The following is a 17192-nucleotide window of genomic DNA, read 5'->3' on the forward strand; positions in this document are numbered from 1 at the left end:
GCGCGCGTGTGCGTCGTTCCAATACTTGTGCGCGCTGCGCTGAATAACAAAACGAACTACTAATTTAAATTTTCCTACGGTGCTTCGTAAGAATCACCGTTGGAAATGCCTTCTTTCGTTGATTACTTCAAAATGACAGCTTCCCAGAAAGAAAAATTTCTCAGGGAGTTTAGTTCCCTTACTATCTTTCAACCAAGTTTGTTTTTCAACAATAATTACGCCAGTTACTTTTCAGATGGCTGCAAATGATGGACTATAGCTTTAAGGCACCAAAATACCCTTTTAAATGGTAAAACGCAAATTGAAAATAAGGTTAAATGGAACATTGAGGTGCATTTTCAAGGATTGCATTAAAAAGATTACATTGCATGGGCCCTTTAGGATTTGTTTTCTCCATAAGCCAGTTTCATCTCTGACTGCTGTGTTTGTTCTATCTTTCAGACAAGGTAGACGCCTCGGCTGAACTGGCCATGAACAACTCACTGCCAACCACCAACAACATCAACACCACCGCCGGCAACACCAACACCATCATTGTCAACATCCCCACCACATCAGCCGTAAACTCAGTCGTCAAAGTAGTCAACAGCAAATGAGAGCCAGTCGTGTGTGCTATAGTAGACCCCTCACAAAACCCTACAGGTACATAATTTATTTATTGAGTCAGCTCACTGCGTGTATTGGCGATGTTCTGGCACATTTTTTTTTTCGTATGGGAGGAAGTTACGCCTTTACTTCGCGTGAGGTACTCATTGGCACCACAGTAGATTCTGTCCCTTCCTTCATTGCTGTTTTCCTTTAAAGATTACAATTTCATGTATGTTTTTCTCTGTAAAGCCCGTCAAACTGAGATGCAATGAACTGATCTTGGTGACTTGCTTTTGAAACGGATGCGTAATCAGTCGCCCTGAATCTTTGCAGAAGTCTGTTAACCCATTGGTCCCTGTACAGCCCCAAATCGCCCCAAACCGCCCTGCCTTCTACTCCCAGGACCGGCCCAAACCACCCTGCCTGTTACTCCCTGTACCGCCCAAACCACCCTGCCTGTTACTCCCTGTACAGCCCCAAACCGCCCTGCCTTCTTCTCCCTGTACTTACCCAAACCGCCCCGCCTGTTACTCCCTGTACCACCCCAAACTTCCCTGCCTGTTACTCCCTGTACCACCACAAACCACCCCGCCTGTTGCTCCCTGTACCAGCCCAAACTTCCCTGCCTGTTGCTCCCTGTACCACCCCAAACTTCCCTGCCTGTTACTCCCTGTACCACCACAAACCACCCTGCCTGTTACTCCCTGTACCACCCTAAACCGTTATGTCTGTTACTCCCACAACCACCCCAAACCACCCCGACTGTTTATCCCAGTACCACCCCCAAACCACCCCGCCTGTTACTCCCAGTACTGCCCCAAACCGCCCCGCCTGTTACTCCTTGTACCGCCCCAAACCGTTCGAGCTCTCTATAGTTTTTGGATTCAGCTGGGAATAAACACAGGGTAATACAATGTAGTACAACTACAAGCGCTAATGGGTTAATATTCTTTCACTTTTCATCAGAACTTTGTAGAATCGTAAAGAAGTATGGAAAAAAAACCTTCAGTACAATGCTTCTCATGTTTAAAAACCTGTATGGCTATATGTATGGCCTGCATGATGTAGTAAATGTATAATTTAAAATGTTCCTTTTTTGAACATGTAGTATGTAGTTACCCATAAGTTAATATGGCCAGTCATTATTTTTTACTGTTCTGATACATGCATAGTTTGTTTCCTATTGCAGTTCAGGTTTTTGACAAAACAACTCCTACTTTTGTGGCATTAATTTACCAAATATAAAAGTACATGTCTGTGAAACTTTGTATGGCACTAGGTTCTGTTAAAACCATAATATATCCTAGACCACAGTTTGATCTTACCTAATAGGAGAGTCTTCAATAGAAAAACAATTTGTACTCCACCCTGTGTACCATACAATGCCCAGTCTTACGCACGCATGAGATGTGTCCCATTGTCGTGATGCATTGGTCGGTACAGATTTCGATATCAGTATCGATCAAGTCCGGGCGAAGACCATTAGTCGACTAGTGGTTGATTTGTGACGTAACGTATGCCTGCTCACTAATAGCGAAGTGCAAACGCCTCAAGTCAAACCGTTGTCAAAACTCCTGGTTTCCTGTTGTGCTTTATGATGCCGGTGTCTATTGGTAGCCAGCGACGCAACCGTACCCCAGGCTCTGGTTCCAAATAGTTGACTAGAGTAGTCTAACCATCCTTCGTTCGAGCGAAGTTTGTCAAACTAAGGTTAACTGTAGTTAGCGCCCGAACTTGCTCTTACTTCACAAAGCTTTCACATAATTATATAAATCATGGTCTGCTCCAAAAGAGGCTTCCTAAAATAAACCAAAGTGAATTAATGTTTTCCTCCAAGATCTTGTTATGGTATATCACAAGCAGCCGATATTCTTCAGTGAGAAGCTTTTTAAAAAAAGAAGAAGAATGCTGAAGGGCAAAACCCAATATTGAACTTACATCTCACTGATGCAAATTCCATCTAAGAAATAGCTTGGTAGCGATACCAGCTGCTATATCAGGTTCAAACCAGCCAGCTGACCCCGGCAAGCTCAGTGGTCGAGTGGTAAGATGTCTGCACTAGTAAGCAGAAGGTCGTGGGTTTGAGTCCTACCCGAGTACGCTTTGTAAAAAAAATAGTTTCGCTACTGTTTTTAGAAAATACGTCGGTGAAGGGCAAAACCCAATTTTGAAAGATTTATCAAGTTGCATTTCATAGCCAACTTGACCATGTGAACAAGTGGCCAAGACGCGAACAGCTTACGTGCATCAGCTGAGGTAGCAGTATTTTTATGCCCCGCGGCGAAGCCGAAGGGGCATACTGTTTCCGCCTTGTCCTTCCGTGGGTGGGTGGGTGGGTGTGTGTGTGGGTGGGTGGGTGTGTGGGCGTGTGTAAACACCGGCAATCGTGGACGTAGGACAAAAGAATTGGGGCGCAAACAATACGTCCACGATTGACCGAACGTCCACGATCTCAAATCGTGTACAAAACCAATGAGAGCTGTCGCTAAAAAGTTAGAGTACAAACAAAGGAAAGAGGATTAGGGACAATGGGGCGTCCACGATTGCCGGCATTTACACACGTGTGTGTGTGTGTGTCCGGACAAATCTTGTCAGCGCGATAACTTGAGAAATACTTTACATATGAACTTCAAATTTGGTTTGTGGATTGTCCTTGGTAATCCTAAGAAGCCTTTTGCATTTGGGGCCAAAAGGTCAAGGGTCAAGGTCACAGTGGCTGAAACAATAGAAATTTTGTCAGCGCGATAACTTGAGAAATACTTTACATATGAACTTCAAATTTGGTTTGTGGATTGTCCTTGGTAATCCTAAGAAGCCTTTTGCATTTGGGGCCGAAAGGTCAAGGGTCAAGGTCACAGTGGCTGAAACAATAGAAATTTTGTCAGCGCAATAACTTGAGAAATACTTTACATATGAACTTCAAATTTGGTTTGTGGATTGTCCTTGGCAATTCTAAGAAGCCTTTTGCATTTGGGGCCAAAAGGTCAAGGGTCAAGGTCACAGTGGCTGAAACAATAGAAATTTTGTCAGCGCGATAACTTGAGAAATACTTTACATATGAATTTCAAATTTGGTTTGTGGATTGTCCTTGGCAATCCTAAGAAGCCTATCGCATTGGGGGTCAAAAGGTCAAGGGTCAAGGTCACAGTGGCTAAAACAATAGAAATCTTGTATTTATTCTGAGATCATAGGGATTAGGGATTAATTCATATAAAACCTACAGAAGACACTAATGCTGTCAATGAACGTTCCATTTGACCAAGGTACATGTAAGTTGATGTAAGAGTGGTGTTATGTCATGGAAACAGTCACGGTTGCGGGGCATTTGTGTTTGTAAACACACCTGACTTGTTTTTATTGAATTTTGGTAGCAAGCATTTCTAGTCAGTCCTCAAATATTTATAACCAAGTGCCCTTCTGGTGTCATTGTTACATTCCAGTGTAAAAGTTATTTTGTAATCTCAAAATACTGATGTAAGGCCAAAAAAAATATATAGTCGGTCTCTGGTCAGCGTGCGCGTCGATCTTAATCATGCATGTCAACCTTTTTTTTCCTTCAAATTGTCAGCAGTAGCTACAACAGCACCCTCTATTGCCGCAACTTCTGAAATTTTTGTACCAAGGAATGGGGAAACCGCACCAAGGCAAATTATGGAGGACACCAATGTAGGCCTATATGAGGACACAAAAAAGCAAAAAATAGTACCCACCTTGTCTGTAAAATCCATGCTTAAAAAAAAAAAAAAAAGCCAAAAAAAAACAACAAAAAAGACGTGTCGCCGCATCAGTTCCGGAACTTTGGTCTGACCAGAGACCGACTATTTTTTTTTTTGGCCTAACAAGTAGATATTATTTAAAGCAATGTCATTTCAGTTGGTTAACGTTTTTTGGAGGTATGTACATGAAATCTGTAATAAGTAGGGACTATAGTTATAGATATTATTTCTGAATGCTTTTTTGATTGATGTATGAAATATCCCAAATTTATACATTTGTAAATAAGAAATTGAGTATAATGAAAATGGTTTGTTATTGTATATTATTCTTGATTTGGAAAATCCCCGTCGTACAATGGTTTTGATGGGAACAACAGCTGTTATTGTAAATATATCCCTATGTAGATAAAACGTGTCTTTGCTGCAAAACAAATACCCAAATAAGTGGAAAGCATTGTCTTGGAAATCAGAAATGACCATGGTAACTTTTTACAATGTGATTAGCAGCAAGAAGTTTGTTGTCAATTGCATTGGAAATCCTGTCAATAGTTTTTAGGCTGTGAATTAGTTTGAAAATGATAAGAACAATCCTCCCACCATCATGTTCAGCAAGCGACCAGATAGACTGTTTGCACTGCAGCCATATTTGAGGTGTGGGCTTTTGTTCAACAGAGGTATACGCGTGATTAGATCAGTAGTTAATTGTTAAAGGTACTATACAACATTTGCAAACATCAAAAAACAAAAACTTCCAAATTACTATAAAAAACCTTACTGGACTGTAAGTGAATAATAGTCTCAAGCATCCTGTGAAATCGTGGCACCTGGTGTGCTGTCATTTTCAAGAATAGGGAATTTTTGTATTTTAATAGTGGAATTTTTGGAATTTCCAAAGATGGTCAGCCGACCATCGTTGGAAAAAAAACTGACTTTTTCAAATACTGCCCCAATTTACCAAATTTAATTAGTCCACATTTTGTTTGCAATCAGTTACACATCGTGAACAGGTGTAAGCAAGCAAGCTAGTCTTATTCCCCAACGTCTATAAATTGCTACATTTCGTCTGAAGTAGGGTCGGGGAACCAGACTAAAAGTAAAGCATTTTTTTTCCCCTTGGTTTTTCCAGCATATATGAACACACAACTTTAAACAGGTCAGAACCCCCAAATCCATCTGTTTCTGAAAATTACAGCAAAAGCAAATGTTGTATATATTACCTTCAACATGGCATAACACACCTCAAATATGTCTGCTTAATGCAATCAATCTGTAGCAGTTTTGGGGACAAGCACTATAATGTCGACACACACCATAACAATTCTAACTTTATGTGCATGGACGTCGGCAGCGTTTGCAGTTTGCTTTAAAGAGGTAATAAGCTACATACCTCATCTTTCCAACTGGCCAGTGTATGTTCAAAGGTCCTGTGATGAAATAGTTACTTGAATGAAGACGGCTTGGAAATATCATTAGTGATATTTTTTTAAGCATCGTTGAATTTTCGATGTGCCATTTGTCAGCCAGATCTGGTAGTTAGTAAATGTAGTTTGAAATCAGATAAAAAGAAACTGCATTTAAACCTGTGTGTGATTTTTTATACCATTACTTTGGCGGTTTTGTTCTGTAAATGTTTGGCTTTATCGGAATACTGGTTTGCTGTGGACTGTATAATTTGTTTTGTATTAAGACGTCATCTCACTAGGTTTATGTACATGTGTTTTCCCAAACGATACTTTGTGAAGTTCAGTGGGCTTTTTATTTAGACAATGTTAATATTTCTGTGCAGAAAGTGTTTTTTGAGAAGCGTGCATCCATGTGTTGAAATTATGAATTACAGATAATAATGTACAGAGGTTTGTTTACATATATATGGATTTTATGAAATTTTGAGTGATTATTGATATTTTGGTTCCACTTTTTATTATATCTACTTGCAGTGAATGCTGTTAATATGTGTAGTTTTCTTTTTTAAATGTACAAAGTGTCTCAAAGATTCTCCTGGAGTTTTTGTATAGGTTTACTTTTTTCCCCGTGTTTATTGGTTAAATGCAAATGTCGAGAAAAGGTGAGCCGTCAGTTTTCATCTCCCCATAATTTCGGTTGAATGTTTGTTATTAAACCCCCCCCCCCCCCCAAAAGGAAAAAAACCTAACGGGAGTGAATAGTTTTAAAAGTGATGATCACTTTGTGAATCGCATCACAAATTTAAAAAAAAATTCCCACGAAAACAGTTGAACGTTTTCAAAGTAAAGTTGAGATCACTTTGGCATGTAATTGAATCGTACAAAGCAGCGAAGAGTTTTTAAAAGTTATCAAACAACGCTTTGTGGACAGATGAACACACTGCATATATGATTAGTACCAAAAGATCATTATTAAGGGGCAAACAAAAAAAGTACAAAAATATTTGCAATCATTTTTTTCGTCACTTATGTTTAAAGATCAATATTTAAATATCATTTCATTGAATTTTTGAAATATGCTCAACAAGTAGGTTAAAATTGCCGTCAAAAGTGGGTTTCCTTCTTTTTGCACCACCTTGTAAATATGTATTTTTCAAATACATTACATTACAGAGTAGGAGTATTCGATAATTTCTCTGGTAATTCATTTAAAAAACCGTGGTTTAATAGGCTCCATCAGGAACATTGCACTTCCTTCAGGAATTGCTTGCCTTGGAATTCCTTTCTAGTCTCCCCGAGTCGATGTGGGCTGATTCAATTGATGTTCACCCACCATGCAATAGGCATCCTCCGTGTCAGTTAACAACTAACCAGGCTATAAAGCTGTGTTCAACTTTGATGTAGCCGCATGCTTTGAATTGAAGCATGACAAAAATACCACAAGTACTTTTGATGTCGCCTCCACTTTTGTGTGATGTTCATGAACTAATAAGCACACCTTTTTTTCCCCCTCCGACTTCCGACCTCTTTTACAAGGCCATACTACTCTTGAAAAATAAATAGGGAACTGTGCTGTAGGTGTTTCCCTTGAATTTTTCACATGACTTCGTCTTCAAAAGAAATCCAGGTTAATCAATATTTTTTTAAATCCTTGCATACATGAAAACTGAACCAAAGATTCTGAGGGTCTTGTGTAACTCAAATAAAAGTATACTCATTTCATGTGAATAAGCCTCCAACAGTCCGTAAACATTGCACCCACACAATTCTATGGTCCACCCATTCGCACTTTTCCAATATGAAAGGACTTTTTATAGAAGTTGTTTTTATTCCACTACGATGTTTAACCTGAAATTCTACCATGCTCCAATTGCCGTCAGTAAAATTGCTGTACGGGACATTAGTAAAACTTTATCACAAAAAGTGTTATACATGTAATTTCATTTATTTAAAATTTGATTTGAGTTTTTTGTCTCTCAAGATGGTTAGAAAAAAGTAGGTTTTCTCCTCAAAACGGCTTTCATAATTGTTTATACAAATGAGATTTGTTTTTATGCAACTGCTCACGATTATATTGTCAGTGCCTATAGATCAGTTATAAACATGAACTGTTTAATTCCATGATGTTCCATAAAACTCGAAAGACAAAAAATATGACATGCTTAATGAATTTCCACAGCCTTCTTGTCGACGTTAATGTTAGTATGTGAACATTATGTGATTGTAAAATAAAACAAATGAAATACTGATGGGAGAACAAGTGTAAGGTGAGAAAATAAAAAGTGGCGGAGCAGCTTTCATTGAAACTAGAAAACCGCTGTAATCATATGATTTTAAGAGATATTTTGCATTAGAGTGTATTCAGGGTGAGTAAAAACAAACGAAACACAAATATCGGGACCATTGTTTTAGTGAAGTTCTGCATGTAGCACTTTCAAAATCTGCGATATGAAAGCCCAATTCATACGTTTTCCTTTAGTACAAGAATCATCTAAATCACTCATGTACTTTTCAAGTTACGGAGTTTTAATCACAACCACCGTTTTAAAGTTCTATCCACGGATCACAAACAAGGTGTGTGTTCTTTCGGCAAAATGAAAACAATTCACACACATCCTTATGTGACTTGTTCGTTTTGCTTAAAGAACACTGAATTTTTTGTGATCCGTGGACAGAACCTTAAAATGGCCGTTGTGTTTAAAATTCCGTAACTTGAAAAGTACATCAGTGATTTGAATGATTCTTGTACTAAAAGAAAGCTTATGAATTGGGCTTTTATATCCTAGATTTTGAAAGTGCTACATGCAGAACTTCACTAAAACAATGGTCCCGACATTTGGGTTTCGTTTTTTTTACTCACCCTGTATGTGTACACACATCATAACGTATGACAGATAGGTGACAGGATTGTGCCTTTGTTAATACAAGCATGGCATTTGGCACACAGTCAGAGTATGTCATGAGAAAGATATTTGGCTATAGGGCCATCGCAGATTTGTCCTTTGAAATAAATATAGGTAGAATAAAAAGCAATGGCAGCCATTTTGAAAATTTTGAAAATTTCTTGTAATTGTACCTATATTTTTTCAAAGGACAAATCTGCAACGGCCCTATGGGCTCTGTGCGCCAGCAAAAGAGGGCGCTCTTTTACCCAGCAACGACATCTAATGAGTGGGACATTTCGCTGGTTGACGCACACTGTTCCTTGTGTGGCACGTACACCAGGGGATTTGTACTATGTACACGCAGTGGCCACGCTTCGCGGCAAATGAATTGCAGTTAGGCAAGATGGCGTCGGTCGGTCACCCCCAACTGTACTTTCTTTGCCGGTGAGGGGGGTACTTGTGATTGGAGCGGATAGCCAAATATCTTTCTTAGGACATACTGTGTGCCAAGCCAAATGCCATGCTTGTATTATCAAAGGCGCAATTCCCCCAAATATTTCCCGTATCTGCCCCACTATAAGCTTAGGAAGCCTGTACAGATTTTGGCAAGGAACAATAGAGATAGGGCTTTTTGAGAGCGAGCTGTAGGTGTATGGCCCCAATGCATACAATTATGTCTCCCATTGCAATGTCCACGGTTCCTCCCAATACCTCTCTGTAACCATGGAGGGGGTACTTGTGCACGGAGTCTATACACCTTGTTGGCAGTTGCAATGCATTCCTAGTACGACGAATAAACCAGGCAATTCATACGCAAACCTATGGTCTCGGTGCACAAGTAGCCATCAACAGTAAGAAAGGGAGAGTTGGGGGAGACCACTGCGAGAGACATTGGAGCGCATTTCCGACAATATCTAACACTCGTGTGTAGACACTTTGGCTTTGTGCAGATTCGAAAAAAATTAGTCTTGTGTACTTCGCGCAATATATGTGCGCGAACCAGTACGCACATGCAGTGTGTCCCACTGGGCTCTTGAAAGTGGTTAAAAAAGCGCCCTCTGTTGTCTGCACACGGAGCCCTTAGGACGATTAAGCCACTCACAAATGTTTCTGCTCCTCATCCAGAATTAAGTGACCATTGGAAAAGATAAAGGAGGATGTATGGATAGAGGCTCACATAAGAAAATTACAAAAATTTGGCTTTGTCCAGGCATTCAACTTATCCTCCGATCCGCAAATTTCCTTGTTTTCTACTTCTCATGAATGCCATTACAAAAATATTGTACAAAGTCTTGTGTGGTTTGGAATTTCCTTGTTTTTTCTTCTAAATTCCCAGTTGCATGCCTGTTTGTCCCACTGTGCTGCAATATGACAATTTGTGATTTGAGGCTCATTTTGTGTTGTTGGTCTTTGGATATACATGTAATTCATGAATGTACATTTTTTAGCAAGTGACAGCACCCAACCCAAGCCGAGAGCTCTTCCATCATCTGTACTTCTCTAGCCATGCCAGCGTGTCCTCCGTTTTTCCTGCAACCGTAAGTGAACAAAAAGAAAACCAAACTCTGTTAAAAATAGGGGTGACATTTTTTTAAAGCAAAAATAAAAGGATATTTATTTGAACCTTACTTATTCAGTCCATGGCTTCTGACTAGCGCCCCTTGAACAAAGTGGGGATCCCCCAACATAGGACTGGATGGCTCAGTTGGTAGAGCACTGGAATCGTCATCCGGAGGAGGCAGGTTCAAACCCTGTTCCAGTCAAATTCTTTGTTCAACTTTGAAAATTATTCAGGTCTTGATAGAGCAAGGAAGAGGGTTGTGTTCCATGTTCAGTCAGACGTTATCTTTTAGCTTGATTGAATATGATTATTGACATGCTGTTGTGATGAATATGATTTTACAACCAGATTTGTACAAGTGCAGTAGAAAAGTGTCTGGTTCAAAAAAATTGTTCAGGTCCCTGCAAGAGAGTGCTGTGGCCTTTAACGTGAACTCAAGATTGCATGGAAAAAATCTGCAGATTGTGGGTTTGAATTTAGTCAATGGAGTTGAGGTGTGTGTCCTCAGGCAGGATACTTCGCCTTCATTGCACCGAATCCAACAAAAACTTCACTCAAGAAAGAAAAATGTTTGGGCTCATCAATTCTATAATTGAATTTGAGAATGTTCATAAATTACGAGAATTCTGATACACCCTCCAGAGAGATCTTTTTTGGGCAGTCTGATGATCGAGCGGGGGTAATAATGATGTAAACTTTGATCTTTAATAGTAAAAGTGATTCATAAAATTTACTATCAAGGCCGACTCAGTAAAATAAAACCAACTATTTAAGAAAATAAGCACACTCCTACCATGAGCTGGCATGTATTCAGCACCCATCCAGCCGTCATATCCAAGGCTCTCGAGGTAAGAAAGAATGAAACCATAGTTCACTTCACCATCTGCACTGGGTTCATTCCGATGGGGAACCTGGGCCATTTGCATGTGACCTACAAAATAAACCAACCAACAAAGACAATACAAATATGGACAGCTTCAAGTGGTATGACTCGCTGATTAACAGATTTGTATTCTGTGTACAAATTAACCCGGGAACATCATATGTACAACCTTCCAATGTAAGATTTTTATTTCGGACATTTTGTACTGAAACTTTTACTAAGGGTAAGGCTCTCCTTCTATGAGAGGACCTTGTGTTTTCATTTTGTTAAGTCTTACCGATGTAAGGGAAGAATTCTTTGATGGTGTTGGTGATGTTTCCTTGCATCATTTGGACATGGAATAAGTCCTGAGGATTAGTCACAAATGAAGGCAAATCAAATATATAAACATCACACAAATTGAAATCTGCATACATATGGTATGTTTTTATCACATGTCAAAATTGTGAATAATTCACTTTGTTATTAATACACACCCTCTTGCAACAAAATTCTGCTTATAGTGAACATAATCCTCGGTCCCAACTGTGCATTTCTATGCACAATGAATGGGACCAGTGCTCCTTTTGACCCTAACAGAACTCAACCCATCAAACCGCAACGGCATGTTTTGTTGAAATCTGTCAAGATGGGTACAATACCCCTAAACTGACAGTTACTTTACATTGGGTTAAGTCAGAAATATGTGTGTACAGTTTCCCATATGATGTTGGAATTTGCCAGGATGGGTATGGTTCCTTGTAAATCATGCTACGGGGTTACAAAACACAAAATTCAGATATAAAAACCATTTGGCTAGGTCTGGGTGAGTTTGTATTAACCGGACTTGACGGGGGGGGGGGGGGGGGGGGGGGGGGGGTATAGCTAACAAGCACTCACCATTTGCAACTTCAAGTTTGGATGGCCAACCTTTTTGATAATTTCAACACCTAACAGAAAAGTTCAACACAATATATTCAATGAATTTAATCATACATTAATAATTAAACAAACAAAAGAACATACAATATACATGCATACAAGCCAAGCGTGCAAAAGAACAACTGCAACATTTTGCTTTTGCCGTAATTTTCAAAAATGAATAGATTTGGGGGTTAGTATTTTGCAGCAAATATTGTTACGCTGACCAGTTTAAAGTTTTGTGATCACAGATGCTGGAAAAACAAAGAAAAATATATTGTTCTTGTAGTCTGGTTCCCTGACCAGGGAATTGTCAGGTCAGGGAACCAGACTAGCTAGCTTGCACTTGTTCACAGATGTGTAACCGATTGTAAACAAAATGTGGACTAACTAAATTTGGTAAATTGAGGGGCAGTATCACTAGAAGAAAAAAAATCAGTTTTTCCAACAATGGTTGGCCAACCATCGTTGGAAAATGATACAAAAATTCCACTTTTTCTGGAATGTGACAGCACATCAGGTGCCATGAATTCACAGGATGCTTGAGACTATTCTTCACTTACAGTCCAGTAAGGTATTCATCATAATTTTGTATTTTTGTTTTTGATGTTTGCAAATGTTGTATGTTACCTTTAAAACTGGTCTGTGACCAACTTTACTAGACTTGCATAGTCTCGTATTGTACTTTTAAGATATTCTATACTTTAAATTTGCAATGACTTCAGAGTCAATTAATCTGTAAAAAAATAAATAAACTTTAATAAAAAAACAACAACCCAGAAATGAGTTAACGATTCGCAAACCTTGGTCTTGTCGACTGAGGAAGTACCCCGGTCTGGATACAACTGTGTTGATTGGTTCAATGAGTGCCAAGATTCCATCCTAAAAATAGGTAAACAAAAACATTGAGAAATCATCAATTTAATTTTTCATTAAAGTTGTTCTACCAATGATCTTCAACATATTCAATTTGGTTTTTTTTGGTATTAAAATTTCCAATCTGTATGTTTTATTTAAATGTAAAAAGGTTACTTTTGTTCATTTTGGACATTTTCAACCCTCTGAAAATACACTTTCATTTTGGGTGGCATTTGTACCCATTACTCCTGAATTATATTAATTAAAAATAAATCAGAAATGTGTACATTCAATTTTCCATAACTGAATACGGGCAGATTTTTTTTTTCAATATGTCTCATTCAAAAGTAAAAAATAACATTTTTAAAACAAAATTTATTTTCAGGGTAAAACTAAAAAACGGCACGACAAGAAAATTCAATATTGGGTTTTGCCCTTCACCGACATATTTTTTTTTAAAAATAAACACTGTATAAATAAAAAATGTGTACATTAAAATAGCCCATAACTGAACAAAGGCGGATTTTTTGTTCAATGTCTCATTCAAAAGTGAAAAATTTGCAGACATTAGTTTTCTCTGAGGAGAAAACTTTAATGTCTGCCAATATAACAATGACCTCATCTATACTACAATTCCAGGAATCTCTGTCTGTCTGTCTGTCTGTCTGTCTGTCTGTCTGTCTGTCTGTCTGTCTATCTCTGATTATCTCCAGAACCGGGCACCGTATGAAGTTGAAAATCGGCGGGTGTATTGCTCCGGATAGCAGAATGTGCAGTGTCAAGTTGGAAGTTGTTTGGACGAGCGGTTCTCGAAAAAGCTGAAAAAAGCAGCATTTTCTGAGCCTCAACGTGGCAGATTATAGCTTAGAACACGCGCAGTCCTTTTCAATTGTTTACGTCATGTTTGAGCAAAAGCGCGCGTGCTTAATAATTATATGACGCAACAATGGAAAAAGAACAGGCACATCATGGGGCACATGCCTTGAAGGGCGATACCATTGTCCAGTATGGGTGAATAGCACTGAATACCATGTTTCCGTATGTACACGTTCGTGAGTGGCTACACGGGCACATGCATTTTGCAGTCGACTGAGCAACCATCACTGTGTAGGCGGTCGACTAAGTAACCCTTACTGTAGGGCGATACTATTGTCCAGTATGGGTGAATATCAGTGCCGGGGATGGCCTGGCGACATGTACAAAGTGCGCTCAACCTATGAGTGTGAGTTTAACCTGTGAAAACAACACATTTGAATCATGGGTGTTGTTTGCATGATATGAGCAGTTTGAAATTGCACCTACCGAACAGGTGCATTTTTTTTGACGGGCCCTGCACTAGTTTCAATAATTTTAGAAGGCACATTGCTGTTTTTATACTACACCAAAAGTAGGGTTCATTTTTGTTTGTTTGTTTGTGTTTTTGTTTTGTTTTTGTTTTTGTTTATTTGTTGCTTTTACCTTACTGAGTCTTTCTGCCGCATACTTGAGATTGGACAGAAAAGTTTCTTCCATTTTTCTCAGCAGTGCTGGCCTGTCACCCTCTGTGCAGTCTGGTGTCACGCCTGCCATGACATGCATCCTGATAAAAATAGATGTGAGATTTATAAGATCTTAAATTTGGGAGCACTAACTAGACTGTCACAAGTACTGCATATTGCATAAACTGTAGTAAAGGAGACATGGACTGGTATGTATAAATTAAAGGTACAGTCCATCATTTGTTGAAAAGCATACTTGGTTTAAAGATAGTAATGGGACTCAACTCCCTGTGAAATTATTCTTTCTGGCAAGCTGTCATTTTAAGGAAATCAATGAAAGAAGGCCTTTCCAACAATACATCTAAAGATGCATCTTTGGAAATTAATTTTCCGTCAGTAATTCGGTTTTTTTGATCGGTGAAGCGCGCGCACGTGCTGACACGTTTTCAATACCTTAAGTTTTGGGACTGTCATACAAAACACAGTGTATTGAGAGTCCTAAATTTTCAGACAACTATTGAAGCAATATTTCACAGAGTGTGTTTGGCCAATTTTTTAGCTTGATGTGCACAAAAGCCGTGATTTCTCTCGGTCCATCTAGATCTTGCAAAGTGCTCTACCTGTTGCATTTCAATGCTGTGCAGTATTTAATGGACAATTCCAGAGTCTCTTGAAATTCCGTCTCTCGGCCTGGGACAGCTGCCAGACCAAGATCTCCGGCTTTTACATCACCTTAGGAAAAACAAACATAGGCCACACAATTTTACCACCACAAGAAGCACAAAACAAAATAAGATGGACAAGACTGTATAAAGACTTACAGTTCCCTTCAAGTAACTCTAAGAAGTGAGGATGTTTTTACTTGTGTAACCGTGAAAAATGACACACTTGGGGAACTCGCACAAACTAAGACTCTATGGGGATGAACTAACAAAACTAAACTAAACTCAGGATCTTTGAAGGGAAAAGTCGCGAGGAAATTGAATTAATAGAGACCAGAGACGAATTCTAGATTTCGAACAAAAAAAGGACCAAAAAGAATTTATTCACAAGAACCTTAAACCAAAAACCAGAAACTAAAAGCAAAGAATAAAACTTAAAAACCAAAGACTAAAACCAAAAAAAACCCCAAGAAATTGAGACTTAAACCCTAAAATCTAAAACCAACACAGTGTGAATAGTGGATCTTTCAAAGAACACTCAAGCAGGAATAAAGTCAAAGCAAATGACTCGGCAACAGACTATAACTTCAAGCAGAACAGGCACTCCAGTTAGGAGGAAAATATATCATGTATGTCTATTGTCTGCTGGTCTGCTGACTGAACTGAAGTGTGACTTGACCATGTGGCAGCTTTTATAGGGGGAACATGTGGGCTTAAGTAAACAAACAGGGGGTCACACTACCAACAAAGGGGGGGGGGGCATCTAAACTTCAACTAAAATGATTTTCTTTTTCTAAGGGGAGCTACTCCTATTTAATACACTATCAAAATACACAAGTAAAACTTGGCACTGCCACACTTGCACTTGTATCTATACCGCACCTGCACAACTGCACAGCTTGAGTCACCTCGACTTCTCCTTGGACAAGCAATGTGCTTTTTAGGAGTCTACACATCAAGCATCAAGCATTTATGATACTGGTTTTTTTTTATACATGGTGCCCAACTAGACATGCTAGAAGGCCATTACAAAGAATGTAATACTTTAGATTTGCTTCCACCTACAACCTACCTATCACCTACAAATGTCACAAAAAGTAACCTTAATAGTATTACTTAGTCACTATTACCCAACAGCCACTTCAAAACAAATATAGTTGTAAATATTTCAAAATGTGTACTTAAAATGTATCCCAATGAGTATGACACAATGTCAAAACTGCCATTGAAATGTATTAAAAGTCATCTTAGCTCTACTGAATGGAGTGCTGGAACTGCGGTGCCCTCCGTACTAGTTCAAGTGCTGCACTCGGACAGTAGAGCTAAAGTCATCTGAAACCGGGTTTTTGATTTAAAAACAGAACTTGTAAAATGATCAGGGAATGTTGCAACCTGACGCCACTTTTTTGTTCATTTATCATCTTAATGAAGGTCAGTTATTGAAAAAAATGATGATAAGACATGAATATGGGACTGAGAAACATTTCCAATTTTGTTAGGAAATACTATACAAAATTCTTGACTCTCCATAGACTTTGTACACAACCGCTGAAGTGAAGTGGCGTCAGGTTGCAACATTTTTTCCAAATATAAGTGTCCTAAAACTACATGATTATCCCCCTAACTTGAAGAAAGAATTAACAAATAAATTAATTTGATGAATAATCACTGAGTACACTGATAATGAAAAATGAAAAATAGAAACGCCTCAACTTGCTTTGCCCAAAAAATTTCGGATGCAAAACTGAACATTTCATCTAGCCTGATTAAAGGCCCCAATTCTTCACCTGGAAAAGAGTTGATTAAAACCTGTTGCATCCCTTCCTTCTCTTTAACCTCGACGAGCTTCTCGACCGGGCACTCGTACGGGAAGCTGACTTCCACCGCCTGGAAACCCGCTCGCTTCGCGGCCGAGTATCTCTCAGCCAAGTCGGGAATCTCTTTGAACAGCATGGACAAGTTGGCGGCAAACTTTAGAGGCATTTTTGAAATGGTAGAAATTGAAATAAATCTGGCAAAAGTAGGCCAACGTATTCGAGAGGTCAAAATGTAGCATTTGACAATTAGTGACAATTTGGTTTCGAGACAGACGAGCAGACGAAACGTCGAGGGGGAGGTCCTCCCATTTTTTTTGTAAACAAACAAACAGCTGATTATTGAACTTTGAACCCCATTGGAGGAAAGTTTGTTTTTTAATTACTTAATTTTAGAATATAATTTATTATTTTATTTCATAAATAACAGGACATACAAAATTC

General features: G+C 38.9%; 2 protein-coding genes and 1 non-coding gene across 8 annotated transcripts in view; 2 read left to right on the top strand and 1 right to left on the bottom strand.

Annotated features, from left to right (window-relative positions):
- LOC119728313 (transcription factor RFX3-like) overlaps window positions 1-2477 on the top strand; it is a 30784-nt gene extending 28307 nt beyond the window's left edge. For all 6 annotated transcript variants that reach the window (XM_038200506.1, XM_038200507.1, XM_038200502.1 and 3 more), the window contains exon 14: window positions 442-2477. In XM_038200506.1, the coding sequence (XP_038056434.1) occupies window positions 442-596 (155 nt within the window). In that variant the 3' untranslated portion in view covers window positions 597-2477. The remainder of the gene's footprint in view (window positions 1-441) is intronic.
- A 6947-nt stretch (window positions 2478-9424) lies between these two features.
- Window positions 9425-17090, bottom strand: LOC119729331 (putative hydroxypyruvate isomerase). Its single transcript, XM_038201955.1, has 8 exons — window positions 16722-17090; window positions 14893-15004; window positions 14253-14373; window positions 12740-12818; window positions 11916-11965; window positions 11314-11383; window positions 10947-11084; window positions 9425-10122 (listed from the first exon to the last, which is right to left on the bottom strand). Exons 1-8 carry the CDS (start codon window positions 16915-16917, stop codon window positions 10079-10081), a joined length of 810 nt encoding a protein of 269 aa, XP_038057883.1. The 5' UTR covers window positions 16918-17090; the 3' UTR covers window positions 9425-10078.
- Trnat-cgu lies at window positions 10283-10355 on the top strand. Its single transcript has one exon. It is a non-coding gene; the product is annotated as a tRNA-Thr (tRNA).
- Window positions 17091-17192: the final 102 nt, after the last annotated feature.

The sequence above is a fragment of the Patiria miniata genome, unplaced genomic scaffold, assembly GCF_015706575.1.
Source record: "Patiria miniata isolate m_02_andy unplaced genomic scaffold, ASM1570657v1 HiC_scaffold_20, whole genome shotgun sequence".
NCBI classification, from domain to species: Eukaryota; Metazoa; Echinodermata; class Asteroidea; order Valvatida; family Asterinidae; genus Patiria; species Patiria miniata.